We start from the raw sequence: 18,766 nt of genomic DNA on the forward strand, positions 1-18,766 counted from the left end.
TCCATGCCAACCAGGTTTCCTAAACTGAACTAGTCACAATGTAATGTAATGTAATCCATTTGTCTGTGTTTGGCCCATATCCGTCTAAATGTTTCCTGTCCACGTACATGTCCAAATGTCTTTGAAATGTTGTAATTGTACCAGCCTCCTCCACTTCCTCTGGTAGCTCATTCCATATACGCACCACCCTCTGTGTGAAAAAGTTGCCCTTCAGGTCTCTTAAATTGTTCCTCTCTCATCTTAAACCTATGCCCTCTAGTTTTGGACTCTCCCTACCCTTGGAAGCAGACTGTGCCTATTCACCTTATCTACACCCTTCATGATTTTATAAACTTCCATAAGATCACCCCCCAGCCTCTGACGCTCCAAGGACAAAGGTCAAAGCCTCTCCCCTCCAGTCTTGGCAACATGCTTGTAAATTTTTTTTATACCCTTTCTAATTTAACAACACCCTTCCTGTAGTAGGGCAACCAGAACTGTATGGAGTATTCTAAACGTGGTCTCACCACTGTCTTGTACAGTTGCAACGTGATATCTCAACTTCTACACTTAATGCTTTGACCAATGAAGAAAAGTGTGCTAAACACCTTCATCGCGCTGTTTACCTGCAACACCACTTTCACGGAACCTGCACACCTAGTTCCCTCTGTCCAACAACATTCCCGAGGGCCTACCATTAATTGTGGGTCTTGTCCTAGTTTGCCTCACCAAAATGCAATACCTCACATCTATCTAAATTGAACTTCATCTGCTGTTTCTTGGCCCATTGGCCCATCTTATCAAGATTTCATTGTACTTTTAGATAAACTTCACAGTCTTCACTATACCACCAATATTGGTGTCATCTGCAAATTTACTAGCCATGCCTCCTATACTCTCAAATCATATATATAAATTATGAACAGTGGACCCAGCATCAATCCTTGTGGCACACTACTGGTCACAAGTCTCCAGTTCGAACAACAACCCTCTATCACCATACTCTGTCTTCTACCATCAAGCCAATTTTATATCCATTTGCTTGGCTCTCCCTCGATCTTCTTGGTCACCTCTTCAAAAAGCTCAATCAAATTTATGAGACATGATTTCCCACACACAAAGCCATGCTGACTATCCCTAATCAGACCTTGTCTTTCCAAATGCATGTAAATCCTATCTCTCAGAATCCCTACCGACAACCCACCAGTCATGTCTGACTCACCGATCCTCATAACCTTTCCTATCTTTCATATGTTACATTGGATATGAAACTACAGCATTAATGATCTCTGATTAATTGAAACAAGCTGAGCTTGGTTTGTAATGGACCCCATTAATGATAATGGGAGCACAGGTTTACCACCGATAATTGTATTTTTATATATAAACTTTTAGAAGGTGCTATAGGTAAAAATGGCCGTTGGCCAAGAAATAATTTAAAATTGGAGACAGTAAACAGATAACAGTAGACAAATATGGTTCCCTATCCCCACAATCCACCTGCTGCAATCCAAAAATTCATTATCACAACTACCTTAAGTATGTTATGGGTATTGTGCATATTAGTTTAGTCTATGTCTTTGCTGAGACCACAGCAATATTAGCAAGTTAAATGGCAGTAAAACCAACAGAAAATGAACAGCTTTTCATAATGAACTTAACCTATTTAACCTTTTGAACCAGCAGAGGTGGCATTGAGAACCCCATCATATCTGGACAGTTACACAACTACCAGCTGCTAGGAACACACTGTAAATAAAATAATCAAACTCAAGATCTAAGCATGCTGAAAGAAGAATAGTTAAAACTAAGTTTGTTACTGAACAGTTTCTTGATTTGCAGTCATGAATCACAGATGGAGTTTGGAAGAAACTGGACAAGGAGATAAAAAACAGATTCAAGTTAGGAAGAAATCAGTTCTGTGGAGCAGGAAAAGGTTAAAAGAATGGGTATAGGCAGAAGTGGGTACTGCAGATGCTAGAGATTAGAGTCAAGATTAGAGTGGTGCTAGAACAGCACAGCAGTTCTGGCAGCATCCGTGGAGCAGGAAAATCGGGCAAAAGCCCTTCATCATGAATGGGTATATCAGGGCAGTCTGACAGGTGGATCTTAGGAAGAAAGGAAAAATAGATTGTTCAGGGTTGGGTCTATAATGTTGGATATCATGGAGGGAAGATTTCCAGTGAAATGGAGATCAGAGAGACTGGGAAATGATTGTTTAATGCTTGCTAGTAGGATCATTGTTCAAGAAAAGTTTTCAGGAAGAATGAATGGGTTGGCTTTCATCATTTGCTAGTTAATGGTCAACATTCCAACAGCACCACTGGCCCTTGTGGAGGTTTGAGCTTTGTTGTAAGGTCATTAACCTGAAATATTAACTCAGTCGCATGCTCAGCTATTGGTGCCACATTCTGTTTTTATTTCCAATATCTAAGTAAACTTGTTTTCTGTTTAATTAACAAGGGAATCAAGAGTATGGGGAAAGAGGTGGAAATTGGAGTTGAGGATTTTCACATCAAGCTGATGCAGCAAAAGCTGGAATCATTAAAAATGCTGGCACATCAGAAACCCAACATAATCCTGTTTACTTCATTTTTAATCAGTTCACGCTCACAGATGTGTGGGAAACACATATGAAAGTGGCAACCTGTTTTTGAATATATTAATAAGCAATTAAGTTGAAATTTAACCCAGCATTCTGCCTTTAACAAGGTTTCCCGGGCTGTGTGAAAAACGTCAAGGTCAACTGGCAAGAACACAGTGGGTAACAGTGGATTTATGAAACTGACAGGTTGCAAATTCTTTTAAATTCTGAAATAACGCAGCTGCTTCATTGCCTATAGGAATCCTTCTAAATGTATGCTTTCATTACTTTTGGGGTAATTTGGGAGGGCACTTCAACAACCTGGGACTTTATTCTCCTTATTTGCAGTATCCTGTTGTCAAACTTCATGGCAACAGCTTATGCAATTCTACTTTCAATCTCTGATGTGGAACTAGAACATTGCTTCCCAAATTAATTTCTTACCTAATCTCATTTTAATACATGCAAATGATGTGACCAGTGATACCAATAAAAACAAAATAGCAGCACAGTGATATTCAGTATTTTTGCAAGTTTGTACTTTAAAGATAAACATACATCACACGTATATGAAAAATCATAATTTTTAAACAATTTTGTGAACACAGTGAGCCAATGAGACATATATAGGCATGCAACTCACAATATAATTTCACAAACTTTGGCAGTGTGGTTGATAGGATATCCAGGATTGATTAGTTTTGAGATTTTATTCATATTAACTGCTTCACACAGATACATGCTGGCAAAAGGAACCACTACTTCCCATGTGCATAGTGAGATTACCAGGATAGTTAGCCATCACATTGATCCAAATTTTAGAAGTTGTATTTTGTAAAAATCAATTGCGTGAAATTTCAATAACCCACTCAATTTCAGCTGCGGACAACTCCAAACCTTCAGACTGACACTTGAGAGAGTCTGGGCCCACTTGAACCTTTTCACATCCAAATCGGGAAGAAAAGGATACAAAGTTCATTTCCAAGCAGCTCACATGGTCAGTCATCATGCTGTTCAATTGCATTTTCAGATAAAAACATGGCAGTAAATAAAATTATTATTCAAATTCAGCATATTACTCTCCCAAAATGTAATTTTCTTCAAATATGCTATGTTTTGATCATCCATTTGAAGAACATTTGTGCTTTTGCCTTGCGTCTTTATATTCAATTCATTTAGTGTTTGGTTCACATACATCTAAGATAGGTAGAAGATATAAAATTTGAATATGCATATGAATAGATTCAAGAACAGCTTCTTCCCCACTGTTATCAGACTTTCAAACAGACCTCTCAAATGTTAATCTCTCTCTATTCATCTTCTCTGCAACTGTAACACTGTATTCTGCACTCTGTACTACTCCCTGATGCACTTTGTGTGGTATGATCTGCCTGTAGAGCATACAAAACACTTTTCACTGTATCCCAGTACTTGTGACAACAATAAATCAAGTCAAATCTGGTTTTCAAAGAAAATCAATGAGTTCTCTGCTAGTGGAAGGAGTAAAGTCCTCGATTCAAAGTACCCTTCCTCCTGATAACCAGCAGATCTCTGTGTGAAATACAACAACATCAGATCCCATGTTTCACACAGTTATGCAAATAGATGCGCACAAAATAGATGAGGTGTAATGTAATTCACAACTGGTGTGATCAGGGACACTATCTAGTCTGCGCTTGGTTCTTTAGTTGCCAGTGTTTTCCTGTGAATAAAGTAGTGAGTTTTAACAATGGATGGAGCAACTCTTTTCACCAAGGAATACAGGCCTCAATTAAAGGCTGGAACAGCTGAAGCACCTTCAGTACAAAATCCATCCACATAATCCCTGGGAATATTTCTGCCCTTCATGTATCCCTGTAACACTCTGAATATTCCCTTTGCTACTTAGTGGTCATGAAGCGGGGAGTAGAACAGAATGTTTCCAAGAATATTATTCTTCCAATGGTTGTGTGCACCAAAGTCAGCGTGTGCGCGCATCAGGACCCTCAGAGCTAACGGCAATTTGAAGAGGAAAGTCAGGTGCCCATTTCAGGGGCTTGATCTGCCTAGTTTCCTGATTAACAGTGATGAGCTCAATTCTGTTGTGTGAGGGGGTCATAACTGCAATTTTATTTGTCTTTGACTACCCAAACACCTTTTTAGCTATAAAAGACTGCAGCAGGCAAGACTAAATTATCTACTGCCACATGAGGCTCGAAACATGGCCGTTGAACCTTTCTGTGTGGTCCAGGGTGTCGTATACTAAAGTCGTTCCTGTGAAAACTTCTTTCTTTTCATGTTGGAAAGATGTTCATAGCTTTGCAATGCATTCTTTGTGAAAGGTCTCCAAGTATTAATTAGCTCCTTGCTTTCTCTGTACGGCATATGGAGATAAATGAAGAATTTCAGGCTTTCAAGATTGTTTTTGCCAAATTCATTCACTGACTCATTCTCTGGGAAAATCTTCTTAGATTTTCGAACATGTTGGTTTCCTTTCCGATTTCATTTGCTAAGAAGTTCAGAAAACTCACCACTGGAGGTAAAAGATAATGTAAAGTAATCGTCCATAGTTAAATATAAGTTTCTGGTAATTATCAAACTGACTCTCAGTTAGGCTGTTGAGCTGCAGAACAGATAAGCACCAGGCGAATCAGAGGTTCAGGAACCTTCTGCATAGTATCTTCTTTCTGGCCCTCGCACCTCACTCCAATCAGTGGTACTGTGGGATTCTTTAAATCATGGACAACAGCAGTTCAAGAAGACAATTTGCTAGCACTCAAGGATAGTGAGGGATGAACTATAAACACTGGCCTTGACAGCAACTCTCACATCCAAATAACAAAAATAAGAAAAAGGAACAGCAGTAGTAGCAGAATAAGAAGCCAGATGTGATGTGGTCACCTCTACAGGACTAGATTAATTTAGGATATCTGGTCGGCATGGACAAGTTGGACTGAAGTGTCTGATTCCTCGCTGTACAGTTCTATGACGTCTAGTCATTGTGAGTTGCCAGAGATGCCCACAGCAGGCACATTTCAGTTTAACTGAGTGCATGAAGCCATATGGCACAACAACACTAAACCCACTGTATGCCAAACCAAATCAACGCCTATCATTTCCATAGTCAAGAATCCATACATTACATTGCTTGGTTCATCTTTGACTTCAGTCATAAACATTATTCACACAGGTATTGGCCTTTTGGAGTGCAGACAGCAACAATGGACCCAGCCAGCCAATAGAGTCATGAAATAAAGTTTCTAATTTATTAGCATTTTCAAGTACATTAAGATAGTGATATTGTTATAAACACGTAAATGAATCTCCTGGTGGAATTCAAATGTCTTCCTCTGCCTATTCTTTGTGCACAGCGCTGCTTCAGGGGAGATATTCTGCTCTAACAGCTGACATGTTAGAGCTGACCTTTGGGTTTTGGGACCCATGAAAACCTATTACTGCAGCAAAGAAAAGCCTGCATTAGAGCAGGAGTCAGCATGTGAAGCCTGGACTGAGGGTGAATGGGAGCACTGAACAGACTCCTCACTTCCATTCACGCATCTCCATCTTCACACTTGTGTCCTGCATTTTACTTCATCGTACTCCAGTGAGGTTCTGAATTGCCTGGCAGAGACTTTCCTCCATCCTGTTCAAAGTAGCAAATCATTATTCAGGGCAAATATTAGTTGCCTGCTATGTCTGGTGCTCCATGCAGATGCCATTTTTACAAAGAAAATGGACATCAGCACAATGGCTCAAGACATTCTGGCACTCTTAGTGGAAATGGACTCTTCTAATCTTTTTTACAAAGGTACATAGAGCCTCTGGAAATATTGGCAGAATGGCACAAATTTTAAACGACTCCTCCAGAACCGTCCTTTCCATGCATAAATCCAGAGGTTCACTATCCGTATCCAGCTGAGCGGGGCCTAATGTGTCATAGACCATTGAAGAAAAACCTTCCATAACTGTCTCTGTCTCTTATGCCACTTATGCCATTGCACAGCATTTTTAAACAGGTTTCAAAATAACAGGTTTAAACAGGACCCATGCTGACCCTGACATACAACCTCTCACGGTCTTTCAAATTCTTCTCTTAGAAAAGGCCCAGGCCCAAGATTACCAGATTACATTGGTACAACCTGTACGATTTAGATACATTTTTTTTGGAAAATAACATTTCTGGGAATAGCAAATGAGCAATATGAAACATGACAAATCTAACATTCTTGTATGAAAAAGGCAAGCCTTTGATTCCAAAGTTCTCTACTGCTAGGGTTTACTATGTCAATTCTGGGTGTGTATGAGACTAATTTGATTTAGACCGATTGCTTTAGTTCATTAGCAGCATCATTAACATTTTATCATTCGGCTGCTAGGATGGTAAATGGTAACATAGATGAGCTGTTCTATCGTCGATCTTTTTTATTTTCTTTGCTGATTTAATTTAATATTTTTGCTTCATCTTCTAAATAGTTTTAGAAGTTAGATTTAAAACAATCATATTTTTCTGCACAGTACTCTCCCTTTTGTTCATTATCTCCTTGACTGTTTACATACTTTATACATTACTTTTACTTCAGATTCAGATCTATTTTTATCTATTTATTTATCCATGGTATCTGTAGACTGGAACTGTTGCTCTTCCATATTTAAACAAAATATTGCCAGTAATTCTGTTCATGAAAAGTGAAGGTTACTGGCAGCTTTCTTCAAGTTGGATCCCAGTTGAAGATTCCATACTGAATGCTGTACTTCATTTGGAAGTTTCATCAGCAAGAGAGGGACTACACTACATTTTCTCTGAATAATTTTCCGTGTACATGCGCTCCTTAGATATTTAGTTTGATTCATAGCTTTGAGAGTCTCATGTTGCACAATGATGTTGCCACAGGACAAAGTGTGGTATCTCGTGTCCCAGATTTTGAGTGAATGAAGCAAATTTTCCAAATCTTCTTGCGGCATTTATGTAACCTTAATGATAACTTTTTTTTGTAAAAGTAAGTTACTATCCATTATGGTTAAATATGGGATTAATTATGTTTAAAAGTTATTTTTAAGTTAAACTGGAAACATCCCTCCTACATTATATTTGATACAGGCGAAGATAGATTTTCTACAGGAAAATGACAAAAGCCTGTGATCAGGAATGAATTATGGTGTTACGGTATTATGAATTATTTTGATCATTGGAAAGGCTTTTGAAACGTTTACGGACATGACACTGATGACTGCATACTCTGATTAACTAGCCACTGTGAAAATCAATTTTTCTTCAGTAATGTGTAAAACCAAGTTTGGGAAGAAATATATTTAAGAAGCTACACATTCAAGCATTACAATCTTACGTCCCAAGTATAACACTTAGTATCTCAATTTGTCTAAACAGTCTTGCTTGCCAGAAAATGGGAAAATGTCTAGAACTGTATATTAACCCTTTGCAGATCAAATCTAGTCCTGCTGATTTTAAGCATGTTGCTTTTAAACATTACATAATTTAGCATTTTTTTGTTTTTTTTTTCTTCTTTGTATTATTTCTCCAGTTACTTTGGTCAAATGATTTCTATCTCTATACATGGCTATAGTGCAATATCATTTTCATTTTCAGTGAAGTGACAGGAGACCATGGTAGACATCCTACATATTTCCCACTAAACATTTCATTAGAAGTAATTGTTATATCTAGATACACAATCTCACATGAGTGTTCGTGAAGTTTCAGTTCATAAAAGAAACCTCGCTTTTTATGGAAATGGCTGTTTAACTATAAACTGAAACAAGTGCTGGGATTTAAGTCAAACCATTGAATCATTTCAATGGGGTGATAGCAAACACAGAGACAAGGCTCCATTTATGCTAGAATGAAACAAAAAATTTAAATCACCATAGGAACTTTCAATTATCTCCAATTACACACATGCTACATCAACTTATAAGCAAAGTGTTCTGTAGCCTAAAGAATCATCTGTTGCACCAAAAATAGGTCACTCTCTGAAAGATTTAATTCCCTTAATTCAAATTTACTTGTCCTCCCTAATAATCTTAACACTTGACTCTTCTAAAATATTTATCAAATTATAAATTAAACACTTGATAAGAGAACAGCTTAGCCTCTGTATATCTTATGAAAATCTTTCACAATTTTCAATACTTCCATTAAATCTCTCAAAGTTCCTTTGCTCTGATGAAAAAGAGCTGCAGCTTTGCTCATAAACAAAAGCTCTGATGCCTAGTACCACAACAAATCTAGTCTGTACCAGTCTTCAGCCTTCACATATTTATTAGAGTGGACAAAGCCAGATCAGTAACATTATCTCTGTATTTTTAGATTATTCCCCTAATTTATAAAAGCTTAGATTCTATTTAATTTTTCACAGCTCTAAAAGATTTATATGGCTGAGTTACCGAGCCACTCTGCTTTTGCATTTGTTTTAAAATTTTACCATTTAATGCATTTAATACTCAATACTTATCAATTTGAATACTTAAAATAAATTGCAGAGAAGTTTAAAGTGATACCTATTTGATCAATGTCTGCATCATTGAAGAGTTTTCTTCATTCACACTCCCAGTTATTGGGAGTGGCTTCAAATCTGAAATTTTCAACAAGCTCACAGCACTATAATTTTTTGCTCACAAATTTGTGTCATATTATTTCCCCCAAGGTAAACATTGAACATGCAGTTAGAAAGTATTGCGAATAAAGTGCATATCTATTGAATGTTATCGCCAATGTTTCTTCAGGGTTTGACAATTCACGACTTTTGGTTTTTTCTCCAGTTTTCAATATCCAATTGGATACAATACTCGACTGAGTGTTCTCTAAAGTTGACCAATTTTCATCAGTTAACAGTTCAACTGATTTTTGATCTTCACCCCTTTGGGTGATGCAAGAAATGCTAGCTTGCCTTAAACCATTTGAGGGACAATCCAGATGCAGATACAACATCTGCTTCCCATTGCCTGAAATTTTAACACAGCCTGGCTTTTTTTAAAACCAGGCCAAACTAATTATGCCACTTTAGCTGCTTTCATGAAATATTTCCACTGCAAATGGCAAAACCTCTGCCTCAACTGGCATTTTTTTTGACAGAAGAGTCATGCAGAGTCAGTATACATTGTTCAGAAAATACATAGAAACAAACTCCTCTGTCATCTTGCTTTTACACACCATTTGGCGAGTAAATTCTCAGGTTGATGGGTATTGATGAAATTCCTTTGTTCGTTCCTGTTACCCTGTTCGTTTCTAATTCAATTTCACGACGTGCTTCTTCAAAATCAGTAAACTTCCTTCCTTTACAATGTAGGAATTCAGCATATTCTGGAACAAAGTAAAATAAGAAAACTAGGTGAAACTAAAGACTATTTGGGAACACTTAAATTTTATAGCTATAAGTTACTATTTGAATTGCTTTTCAAATAAATAATGGAATGATCTCAACATTTTAAATGTAAAAACAAATTTAAAAAGGCTGAAAATGAACAATTCTTTAAGTGAGTGTTAATATAATTTTCCCTTATAAATTCTAAGTAAAATCAATTAATGTTATGTCAATTAACTCCTTAAATGAAAGAGAATTTGGGAACAGTACTGTCGAGCCATGTCTCAGGATATGATCAATACTTCCAGGGAACATGATGACTTTGCCACTGCTGCAGTGACTTGATTATGTTGAGTCAAATAGTCTGCTGACATGAACCATTTGTGAACTACTACACATGTGTGATACCAGTATTTAATGTTGCAACAGAATTGTAACAGAAAAGGAGTGACAGTGGTGTCGTGGTAATGCACTGGATTAGTGGGTGGTTATAGTTTTGGGGATAAGGGTTGAAATCCACAGTAGCTAGTGGAATTTAAATTCAATTAATAAAGCTGAAATATATATTTTAAAATAGCTAGTCTTTATAAAGTGACATAGAATGTCATAAAAACCCATCTGGTTCATTAATTTGGTGGTCTACATGTGACTCCATGCCCACAACATTGTGGCTGATTCTCAAATGCCCTCTGAAAAGGCCCAACACACCACTCAGTTCAAAGACTGCCTTCCTCAGGTTTGAAATGCCTTTCACTTGAGAGAACAATTCCCGCCCTTGCACAGATCTGATGGCTACTTCCAATCTCATTCACAGACTTTAGCTTTTCAACTCCTGGGATCCAATCACATCAGTTCTAGCAGTCAGAAGGTCTATGTCTTCAATAAATGGTTACTAGCCCACAGGCGAATCAGCTACTTGTTGCCAGCTGATATGCCATTTATACACATCCCTTGGCTGTAGCCTACCTCAAACCACTGGGTTCCACTACTACCTGAACAAGGAGCTGTACCAATGGCGCTTACGATGAGTATCAGGTCATTTACTTTTTAAAAAGTGCAGCAATCGTTCAACAATCCTTTGCTTTAAAACAGTTCTTTTCCCATTTCAGTCCGCAATCAAAAGTACAGAATAAAATGATCGTCCTTACAACAGAGAGAGAAAGTAACATGATTCCATCAAAAACATGTCAAAAACCATTCTAAAGATTTACACATTTAATTTTGCTACTTTATATATGAAGAATAATCCATGATTTGAACATCTCCATATTCCTCTTCCAGCTGCACCACAAAAATCTTAACATTCATCAAAGCACAAGGAAAAAACTGTGGTAATAGCAAAGCATATTTATCTAACCATAAATTTCAAGGTGATCTTTAACTCAGTCACAGGACATAAAATCAGATTCAGTTAAAATTAAGCCTTCCAACTTTAATCAATACAAATGAAAAGTCATCTGTCTCCAAGTTTGGACAATGATGAGCCAAACAACATACAAACACAGAAGTACTTTATAACTTGCTCTGCTATGTGTATTACTGTGGCTGGCAGTTATTCACTAGCAGGAAGCAACTGTGGTCAATGTCACTTGGCAACAGAAGCTATTCAAGAAAAGTGAAAAAGCAAACTGGTCAAAATCTTCTAAGATAAGGTCACCCAAGTCTTCTGAGATAAGGTCTCATTATTGAAAAGACAACAATAAATTAATATCACAAATGTTAAAGTTAACTGTACAGAAATTGCTCACTGATTATTACTAGTTCGTTTAATACCACTTGACATGTTCATCATTTTTAAATACATTCCCTTATTGATTAAACTGTAAAATTAGAACAAAAGCTGTGAGGTGCTTTAGCTTTTTGAAGATGGAAAGAATTTCTGATAGAAGGGTACAGCAGATTCAGTTATCCAACAAGGTTTTCTTAATATTCACTGGGCCCAATCCAGAAGTGTGCCTAGACATCAGTGAAGATCCTCACGACAAAGGAAGCTAAATCTATCCAGGAGAGTAACTTGTAAAATCAAAACATATCAAGCTAACTTTCCTAGCTGTGATGAATGGAACAGTAGTCAAGCACCTCTTTTTGAATGCAATTCACACAGATAAGGATTTATTTTGGGTGAATAATCATGAAATCCACACATAGACAAGTTACACTCAGTAAAATACAGTACCTGTGTTACAATTAACCAGCTGCAAAACCAGAGGTCGTCTAGTAACAATGCCTGGTCCCCGAGGAAGGAAATCTCTATTATCAGAGAAGGAAAAACAAGTTAAGGACATGTTTTTACTAAAGCATAGATCGCTTAGATAGGAAAGTTCTGTAACAACATTTATGACAGAACAAGATTGACTTTGCATTTTGGTACATTTTGAATTTTCAAAATTAGCACTGCTGCCTCACAGCACCAGAGACCCGGGTTCAATTCCCGACTCGGGTGACTGTGTGGAGTTTGCACATTCTCCCCGTGTCTGCGTGGGTTTCCTCCGGGTGCTCCGGTTTCCTCCCACAATCCAAAGATGTGCAGGTTAGGTGAATTGGCCATGCTAAATTGGGGAATGGGTGGGTTGCGCTTCGGCGGGCCGGTGTGGACTTGTTGGGCTGAAGGGCCTGTTTCCACACTGTAAGTAATCTAAATCTAATCTAAATTCAAAACTGTGAGGCAGAGACAACCGCTACGGAAGTTGCAATACAGGATCTTCTGAAATAAAATTTCAATTTCCATCATTTGAAGTACTGTTGTCATTCTTTGCTAAATTAGAAAGCTCAGACAAAGAAACATAACAATCTTTAGGCTGCAATGTAAAACAATCCTGGGATGGTGAATTACAGCATTAAAGTAACTGGAAAATTGATGCATTAGCAGCCTTAGTCAATAAGTTTACATGACAGATTTATCCAGATCTGAAGATCATAGTCTATTCTTCCTCTCTAACACAAAGTTTTCATTTTCCTGAGAATAAATAAATGCCAGTAAAGGCAGTCTGCAACTAGCAATTAGGTGTTTATTCCAACTTCAGGAGTCTAGACTTTTAATTTTAAAATTTGTCTAAAATTTCTTAAGTCTCGACACTCAAATTCACAAAAGGGACTGCTATACATGTGACAATAAAACCTCATTCTAATTCTAATACATGACCTTTCTGATGTTACATCCATTGGATCATGACAGAGTTGCATCAAGGGAGGCAGCTGCCTGACCCAATGACCTTGCACCAGTTACCGTCAAAACTACCTTAATCAGTCACAAATCCCCATTCTTTTCAATTATCTAAGTTTTTATTACTTCAAGGGCTCACTCAACTCTCTTTTGAGAACCACAACTGAACCAGCCTTTACTACAGTCTCAAGAAGTGCATTCCAACTTCGAACATATTTTCTCTTTGTGTTGCCTTTGTTTCTTTTGCCAATTACTTTAAATCTGCAACCTCTGTCATTAATTGGCATTGGAGAAACAAAGTCTAACAAAGTGTAATTCAGGCTAAATGTTGTCTAATATCGATGTGAATCTATTTAAGGCAAGACTCTGGTGCTGGAAAAGCACAGCAGGTCAGGCAGCATCCAAGGAGCAGGAGAATCAACGCTTCTGCCATAAGCCCTTCATCAGGAATGATTATCAGGAAACACACCATAAATGGACAGACACAGTACAACAAGCCATAGATATTAGACAGCAACAAACACAGAAAATGAAAAGAACCTGCAGAAAAAAACTAGGCAAACTTACACAAAATAATAACATTGACAACAGAGGCATTGATATAAAAAAAACCTATCTGACTGACCCTTAACAGACACTGAAAAAGCAGTCTTAGCAAGAGGTTTAAATTACAACTTCCAGGATGCAGACAAGAAAGATTACTTAGCAGCATTAGAAACAACATTGAAAGACAACCAACTCTCAGAAGAAATTCAGAAAACCATCAGACAGGCAATCGCACCAACATTAAGCAGGGAAAAGGAAGAGAAGACACTCGATACACAAAAAAGGAAAGCACTAGAAAGACTAAAAAAAAAGAATATTGTTATCCTACCTGCAGACAGAGGACTTTTGACAGTCATTTTAAATCAAAGAGACTACATTTAGAAAGCAAACGCACTACTTACAGATACCATTACTTACCAACAAGTGGCGATAGACCCGACCCCACAACTAGAGAATCAAATCATAGCCCTACTCAAAAAACTTCAGAAATCTGGGGAAATAAATCAGACCGATTTCCAAAAAATGAAACCAGATGGATCCAACACACCGCGCTTCACAGAGCAACTACGCAGAGCAGAGGAAAATCACCTCTCCAGTGTATTCAAAAAGAATGAATACCCAATGAACACAGTCCACCAATTTCTCAGCAACAAACCCAAACAAGCAGACAAAACGTGTCCAGAAACCCTAGCCACTCTCCCCTACATCAAAGACATCTCAGAAATGACTGCAAGACTACTCAGACTCAGTGGCATCATGGGATCCCACAAACCCACCATCATACTAAAACAGCAGCTAATGAACTTGAAAGACCCTATACAGACAACAAGCAAAAGTAATGTCATTTACAAAATACCTTGCAAGAACTATAACAAACACTACATTGGACAAACAGGCAAAAAACTAGCCACCAGTATACATGAACATCAACTAGCCACAAAAAGATATGATTCTGGATCAGTGGTGCTGGAAGAGCACAGCAGTTCAGGCAGCATCCAACGAGCAGCGAAATCGACGTTTCGGGCAAAAGCCCTTCATCAGGAATAAAGGTAGTGAGCCTGAAAGCGTGGAGAGATAAGCTAGGGGAGGGTGGGGGTGGGGAGAGTGTAGCATAGAGTACAATGGGTGAGTGGGCGAGGAGATGAAGGTGGTAGGTCAGGGAGGAGAGGGTGGAGTGGATAGGTGGAAAAGGAGCTAGGCAGATCGGACAAGTCATGGGGACAGGGCTGAGCTGGAAGTTTGAAACTAGGATGAGGTGGGGGAAGGGGAAATGAGGAAGCTGTTGAAGTCCACATTGATGCCTTGGGGTTGAAGTGTTCCGAGGCGGAAGATGAGGCGTTCTTCCTCCAGGCGTCTGGTGGCGAGGGAGCGGCGGTGAAGGAGGCCCAGAAGCTCCATGTCCTCGGCAGAGTGGGAGGGGGAGTTGAAATGTTGGGCCATGGGGCGGTGTGGTTGATTGGTGCGGGTGTCCCGAAGATGTTCCCTAAAGTGCTCTGCTCGGAGGCGCCCAGTCTCCCCAATGTAGAGGAGACCGCATCGGGAGCAATGGATACAATAAATGATATTAGTGGATTTGCAGGTAAAACTTTGATGGATGTGGAAGGCTCCTTTAGGGCCTTAGGATAGAGATGAGGGAGGAGGTGTGGGCACAGGTTTTACAGTTCCTGCGGTGGCAGGGGAAAGTGCCAGGATGGGAGGGTGGGTCATAGGGGGGTGTGGACCTGACCAGGTAGTCACGGAGGAACGGTCTTTGCGGAAGGCGGAAAGGGATGGGGAGGGAAATATATCCCTGGTGGTGGGATCTTTTTGGAGGTGGCAGAAATGTCGGCGGATGATTTGGTTTATGTGAAGGTTTGTAGGCTGGAAGGTGAGCACCAGGGGCGTTTTGTCCTTGTTACGGTTGGAGGGGTGGGGTCTGAGGGCGGAGGTGCGGGATGTGGACGAGATGAGTTGGAGGACATCTTTAACCACGTGGGAAGGGAAATTGCGGTCTCTAAAGAAGGAGGCCATCTGGTGTGTTCTATGGTGGAACTGGTCCTCCTGGGAGCAAATACAGCGGAGGGGGAGGAATTGGGAATACGGGATGGCATTTTTGCAAGAGATAGGGTGGGAAGAGGTGTAATCCAGGTAGCTGTGGGAATCGGTGGGTTTGTAAAAAATGTCAGTGTCAAGTCGTTCGTCATTAATGGAGATGGAGAGGTCCAGGAAGGGGAGGGAGGTGTCAGAGATGGTCCAGGTAAATTTAAGGTCAGGGTGGAATGTGTTGGTGAAGTTGATGAATTGCTCAACCTCCTCGCGGGAGCACGAGGTGGCGCCAATGCAATCATCAATGTAGCGGAGGAAGAGGTGGGGAGTGGTGCCGGTGTAATTACGGAAGATCAACTGTTCTACGTAGCCAACAAAGAGACAGACATAGCTGGGGCCCATACGTGTGCCCATGGCTACCCCTTTGGTCTGGAGGAAGTGGGAGGATTCAAAGGAGAAATTGTTAAGGGTGAGGACCAGTTCGGCCAAACGAATGAGTGTATCGGTGGAAGGGTACTGTTGGGGACGTCTGGAGAGGAAAAAACGGAGGGCTTGGAGGCCCTGGTCATGGCGGATGGAGGTGTAGAGGGATTGGATATCCATGGTGAAGATGAGGCGTTGGGGGCAGGGGAAACGGAAGTCTTGGAGAAGGTGGAGGGCGTGGGTGGTGTCTTGAACGTATGTGGGGAGTTCCTGGACTAGGGAGGATAGGACAGTGTCGAGGTAGGTATAAATGAGTTCAGTGGGGCAGGAGCATGTTGAGACAATGGGTCGGCCAGGGTGGTCAGGCTTGTGGATCTTGGGAAGGAGGTAGAACCGGGCAGTGCGGGGTTCCCGGACTATGAGGTTGGAAGTTGTGGGTGAGAGATCTCCTGAGGTGATGAGGTTCTGTATGGTCTCGGAGATGATGGTTTGGTGATGGGGGGTGGGGTCATGGTCGAGGGGGCAGTAGGAAGACGTGTCCTCGAGTTGGCGTTTGGCTTCAGCGGTGTAGAGGTCAGTGCGCCGGACTACCACTGCGCCCCTTTATCCGCTGGCTTAATGGTGAGGTTGGGATTGGAGCAGAGGGATTGGAGGGCTGCGCGTTGTGAGGGTGAGAGGTTAGAATGGGGGAGGGGGGTAGACAGTTTGAGGCGGTTATGTTCCGGCAGTAGTTGGAAATGAAGAGGTCGACGGCAGGTAATAGGCCAGCGCGGGGTGTCCAGGTGGATGCAGTGTGTTGGAGGTGGGCGAAGGGGTCCTCGGAAGGTGGGCAGGAGTCCTGATTGTGAAAGTAAGCTCGGAGGTGGAGGCGACAGAAGAATTGTTCGACGTCACGGCGTGTATTAAATTCATTGATACGTGGACGGAGGGGGATGAAGGTGAGTCCTTTGCTGAGGACTGATCGTTCGTCCTCAGTGAGGGGGAGGTCTGGAGGGATACTGAAAACTCTGCAGGGCTGGGAGTTGGGATCTGGTGTGGGTGTGGAGCTGGGAGTGGGGTCGGAGCCAGTACCTGGAGTGGGTGTGATGGTGGGGGGAATGGGGGTGGAGTCATGAGCAGGGGTAGTGTTCCCCTCAGGGTTCTGGGGGGTGGGGATAGTGACAGTGGGGTCTATGGGGGGGACGTGTCAGCAGAATGCAGGTGAGTGGCGCTGATAGGGGCGGAAGTGGTGGCAGACACGGCAGTAGGTGTGGCGGAAGTCACTGAGCGTGTGGCATCAGCGATGATGTGAGGGCCGGAAGTGGCTGTGGGAGTGGCCATGATGGGGGCGGAAGTGACGTCATCAATCAGCGTGGGGGTGGTAGCTGCATCAGCCGCATGGCTAATGGTGTTTCCGAGGCCAGGGGAATCTTCTGGAATGTTTGAGGAGTGCTGATTATGGAGGTGGGTGGATAAAAGTTTGTTGTACTTACAGTTTTTGATGTTTGAGATGGAATTGAAGTACTGTTTGTTGAGAGTATGAATTCTCCTGAGGATGTAGTAAAGAGTGGGTCCTTTGCAATTCTGAGAGAGTGTGGCCCTCAGCTGAGGCAGGGATGACTGTAGAGAGGTTAGGTGCCAGCGCATTGCTGCAAGCGTGGAGCGGAGGATCCTGAAAGAGAACTGGTGTTTTTGAATCTGTAGTCAGTACTGTTTGTCCTGTTCGGGTCCAAACTCTGCTGGTTTAAAGGTGGTTCGGAATCCGTGTGGGATGAGTTGGTTACAGAGGCAGGCACTGAGGAAGCAAATGTAGCTGTGGTACCAAGGACATGACCCATTCTCACTAGTATCCTTACATACGGATCAGGAAGGACACCACTTTGACTGGGACAATACATCCATCCTGGGACAAGTCAAACAGAGACACGCACGAGAATTCCTAGAGGCGTGGCATTCCAACTGGAACTCTATCAACATTAACACATTAACTTGGATCCCATTTACCACCCCTGAGAGAAAGAAAAGGAAATTACATCACCACAAGGAAACCCAAACCACATTACCAACCCAAGGAAACCCAAACACGTAAATAGAAAGTGGGCTACACTACCAGTGCTTCATCTGGAGGCTCACTAAAGATGTTACCTCGTATGGTGACAAAACGTCTGAAAACGAACCTTCCAGCTCAGCGAGCAACCCTATAACTAGAACCTCAACCTGAGCTACAAATCTTCTCAAACCTCACTAAGGCAAATCAATTTTGGCAAACTTAATTGAGCTTTGGAGAAAAATGTTACACAACAAAGGAAATGCAATAGGTGAAGACAGAAATACAAAAGGACTAATGAAAAGTAGACAAGGTAAAGGAAAAATAAACAGGACACGAATAAAAAAAAACACACTCAGGACATTCGAAACATTTATCAGACAATGGATTACCTTGAATAATACTCGCTGTAACTTGGTACACAAATGCAGCAGCCAATTTGTACACAGCAGAAATTTATGAAAACAAATAAAATCAATGCAAGGATAATCTGTATTTTGCTGGTAATGGCTATGGGATAAAGGTTAGTCATAGAATGGACGTGGATCAGAATAGTAGGAAAATTCTTCTGTTCCTCTTTGAATAATGCTTTGGGATCCATTACACTTTCTAATCTTCCTCTTTGTCGGATTGTAATATCTCAAACAAGGTCGGGCTGTTTTCCCTGAAGCATCTGGGGCTGAGGGTTAACTTTACAGAGGTATATAAAACTATGAGGGGAA

The 18,766-nt window shown here is 40.7% G+C and overlaps 1 protein-coding gene across 7 annotated transcripts in view; it reads right to left on the reverse strand.

Annotated features, from left to right (window-relative positions):
• dnm3a (dynamin 3a) overlaps positions 1–18,766 on the reverse strand; it is a 208,098-nt gene that overhangs the window by 147,059 nt on the left and 42,273 nt on the right. For all 7 annotated transcript variants that reach the window (XM_060830134.1, XM_060830133.1, XM_060830131.1 and 4 more), the window contains exons 2-3: positions 12,038–12,111; positions 9,711–9,860 (exon numbers count right to left, since the gene is read on the reverse strand). In XM_060830134.1, coding sequence (XP_060686117.1) covers positions 9,711–9,860; positions 12,038–12,111 — 224 coding nt within the window. The remainder of the gene's footprint in view (positions 1–9,710; positions 9,861–12,037; positions 12,112–18,766) is intronic.

This window comes from Hemiscyllium ocellatum, chromosome 9 (assembly GCF_020745735.1).
Source record: "Hemiscyllium ocellatum isolate sHemOce1 chromosome 9, sHemOce1.pat.X.cur, whole genome shotgun sequence".
In the NCBI taxonomy this organism is placed as follows: domain Eukaryota; kingdom Metazoa; phylum Chordata; class Chondrichthyes; order Orectolobiformes; family Hemiscylliidae; genus Hemiscyllium; species Hemiscyllium ocellatum.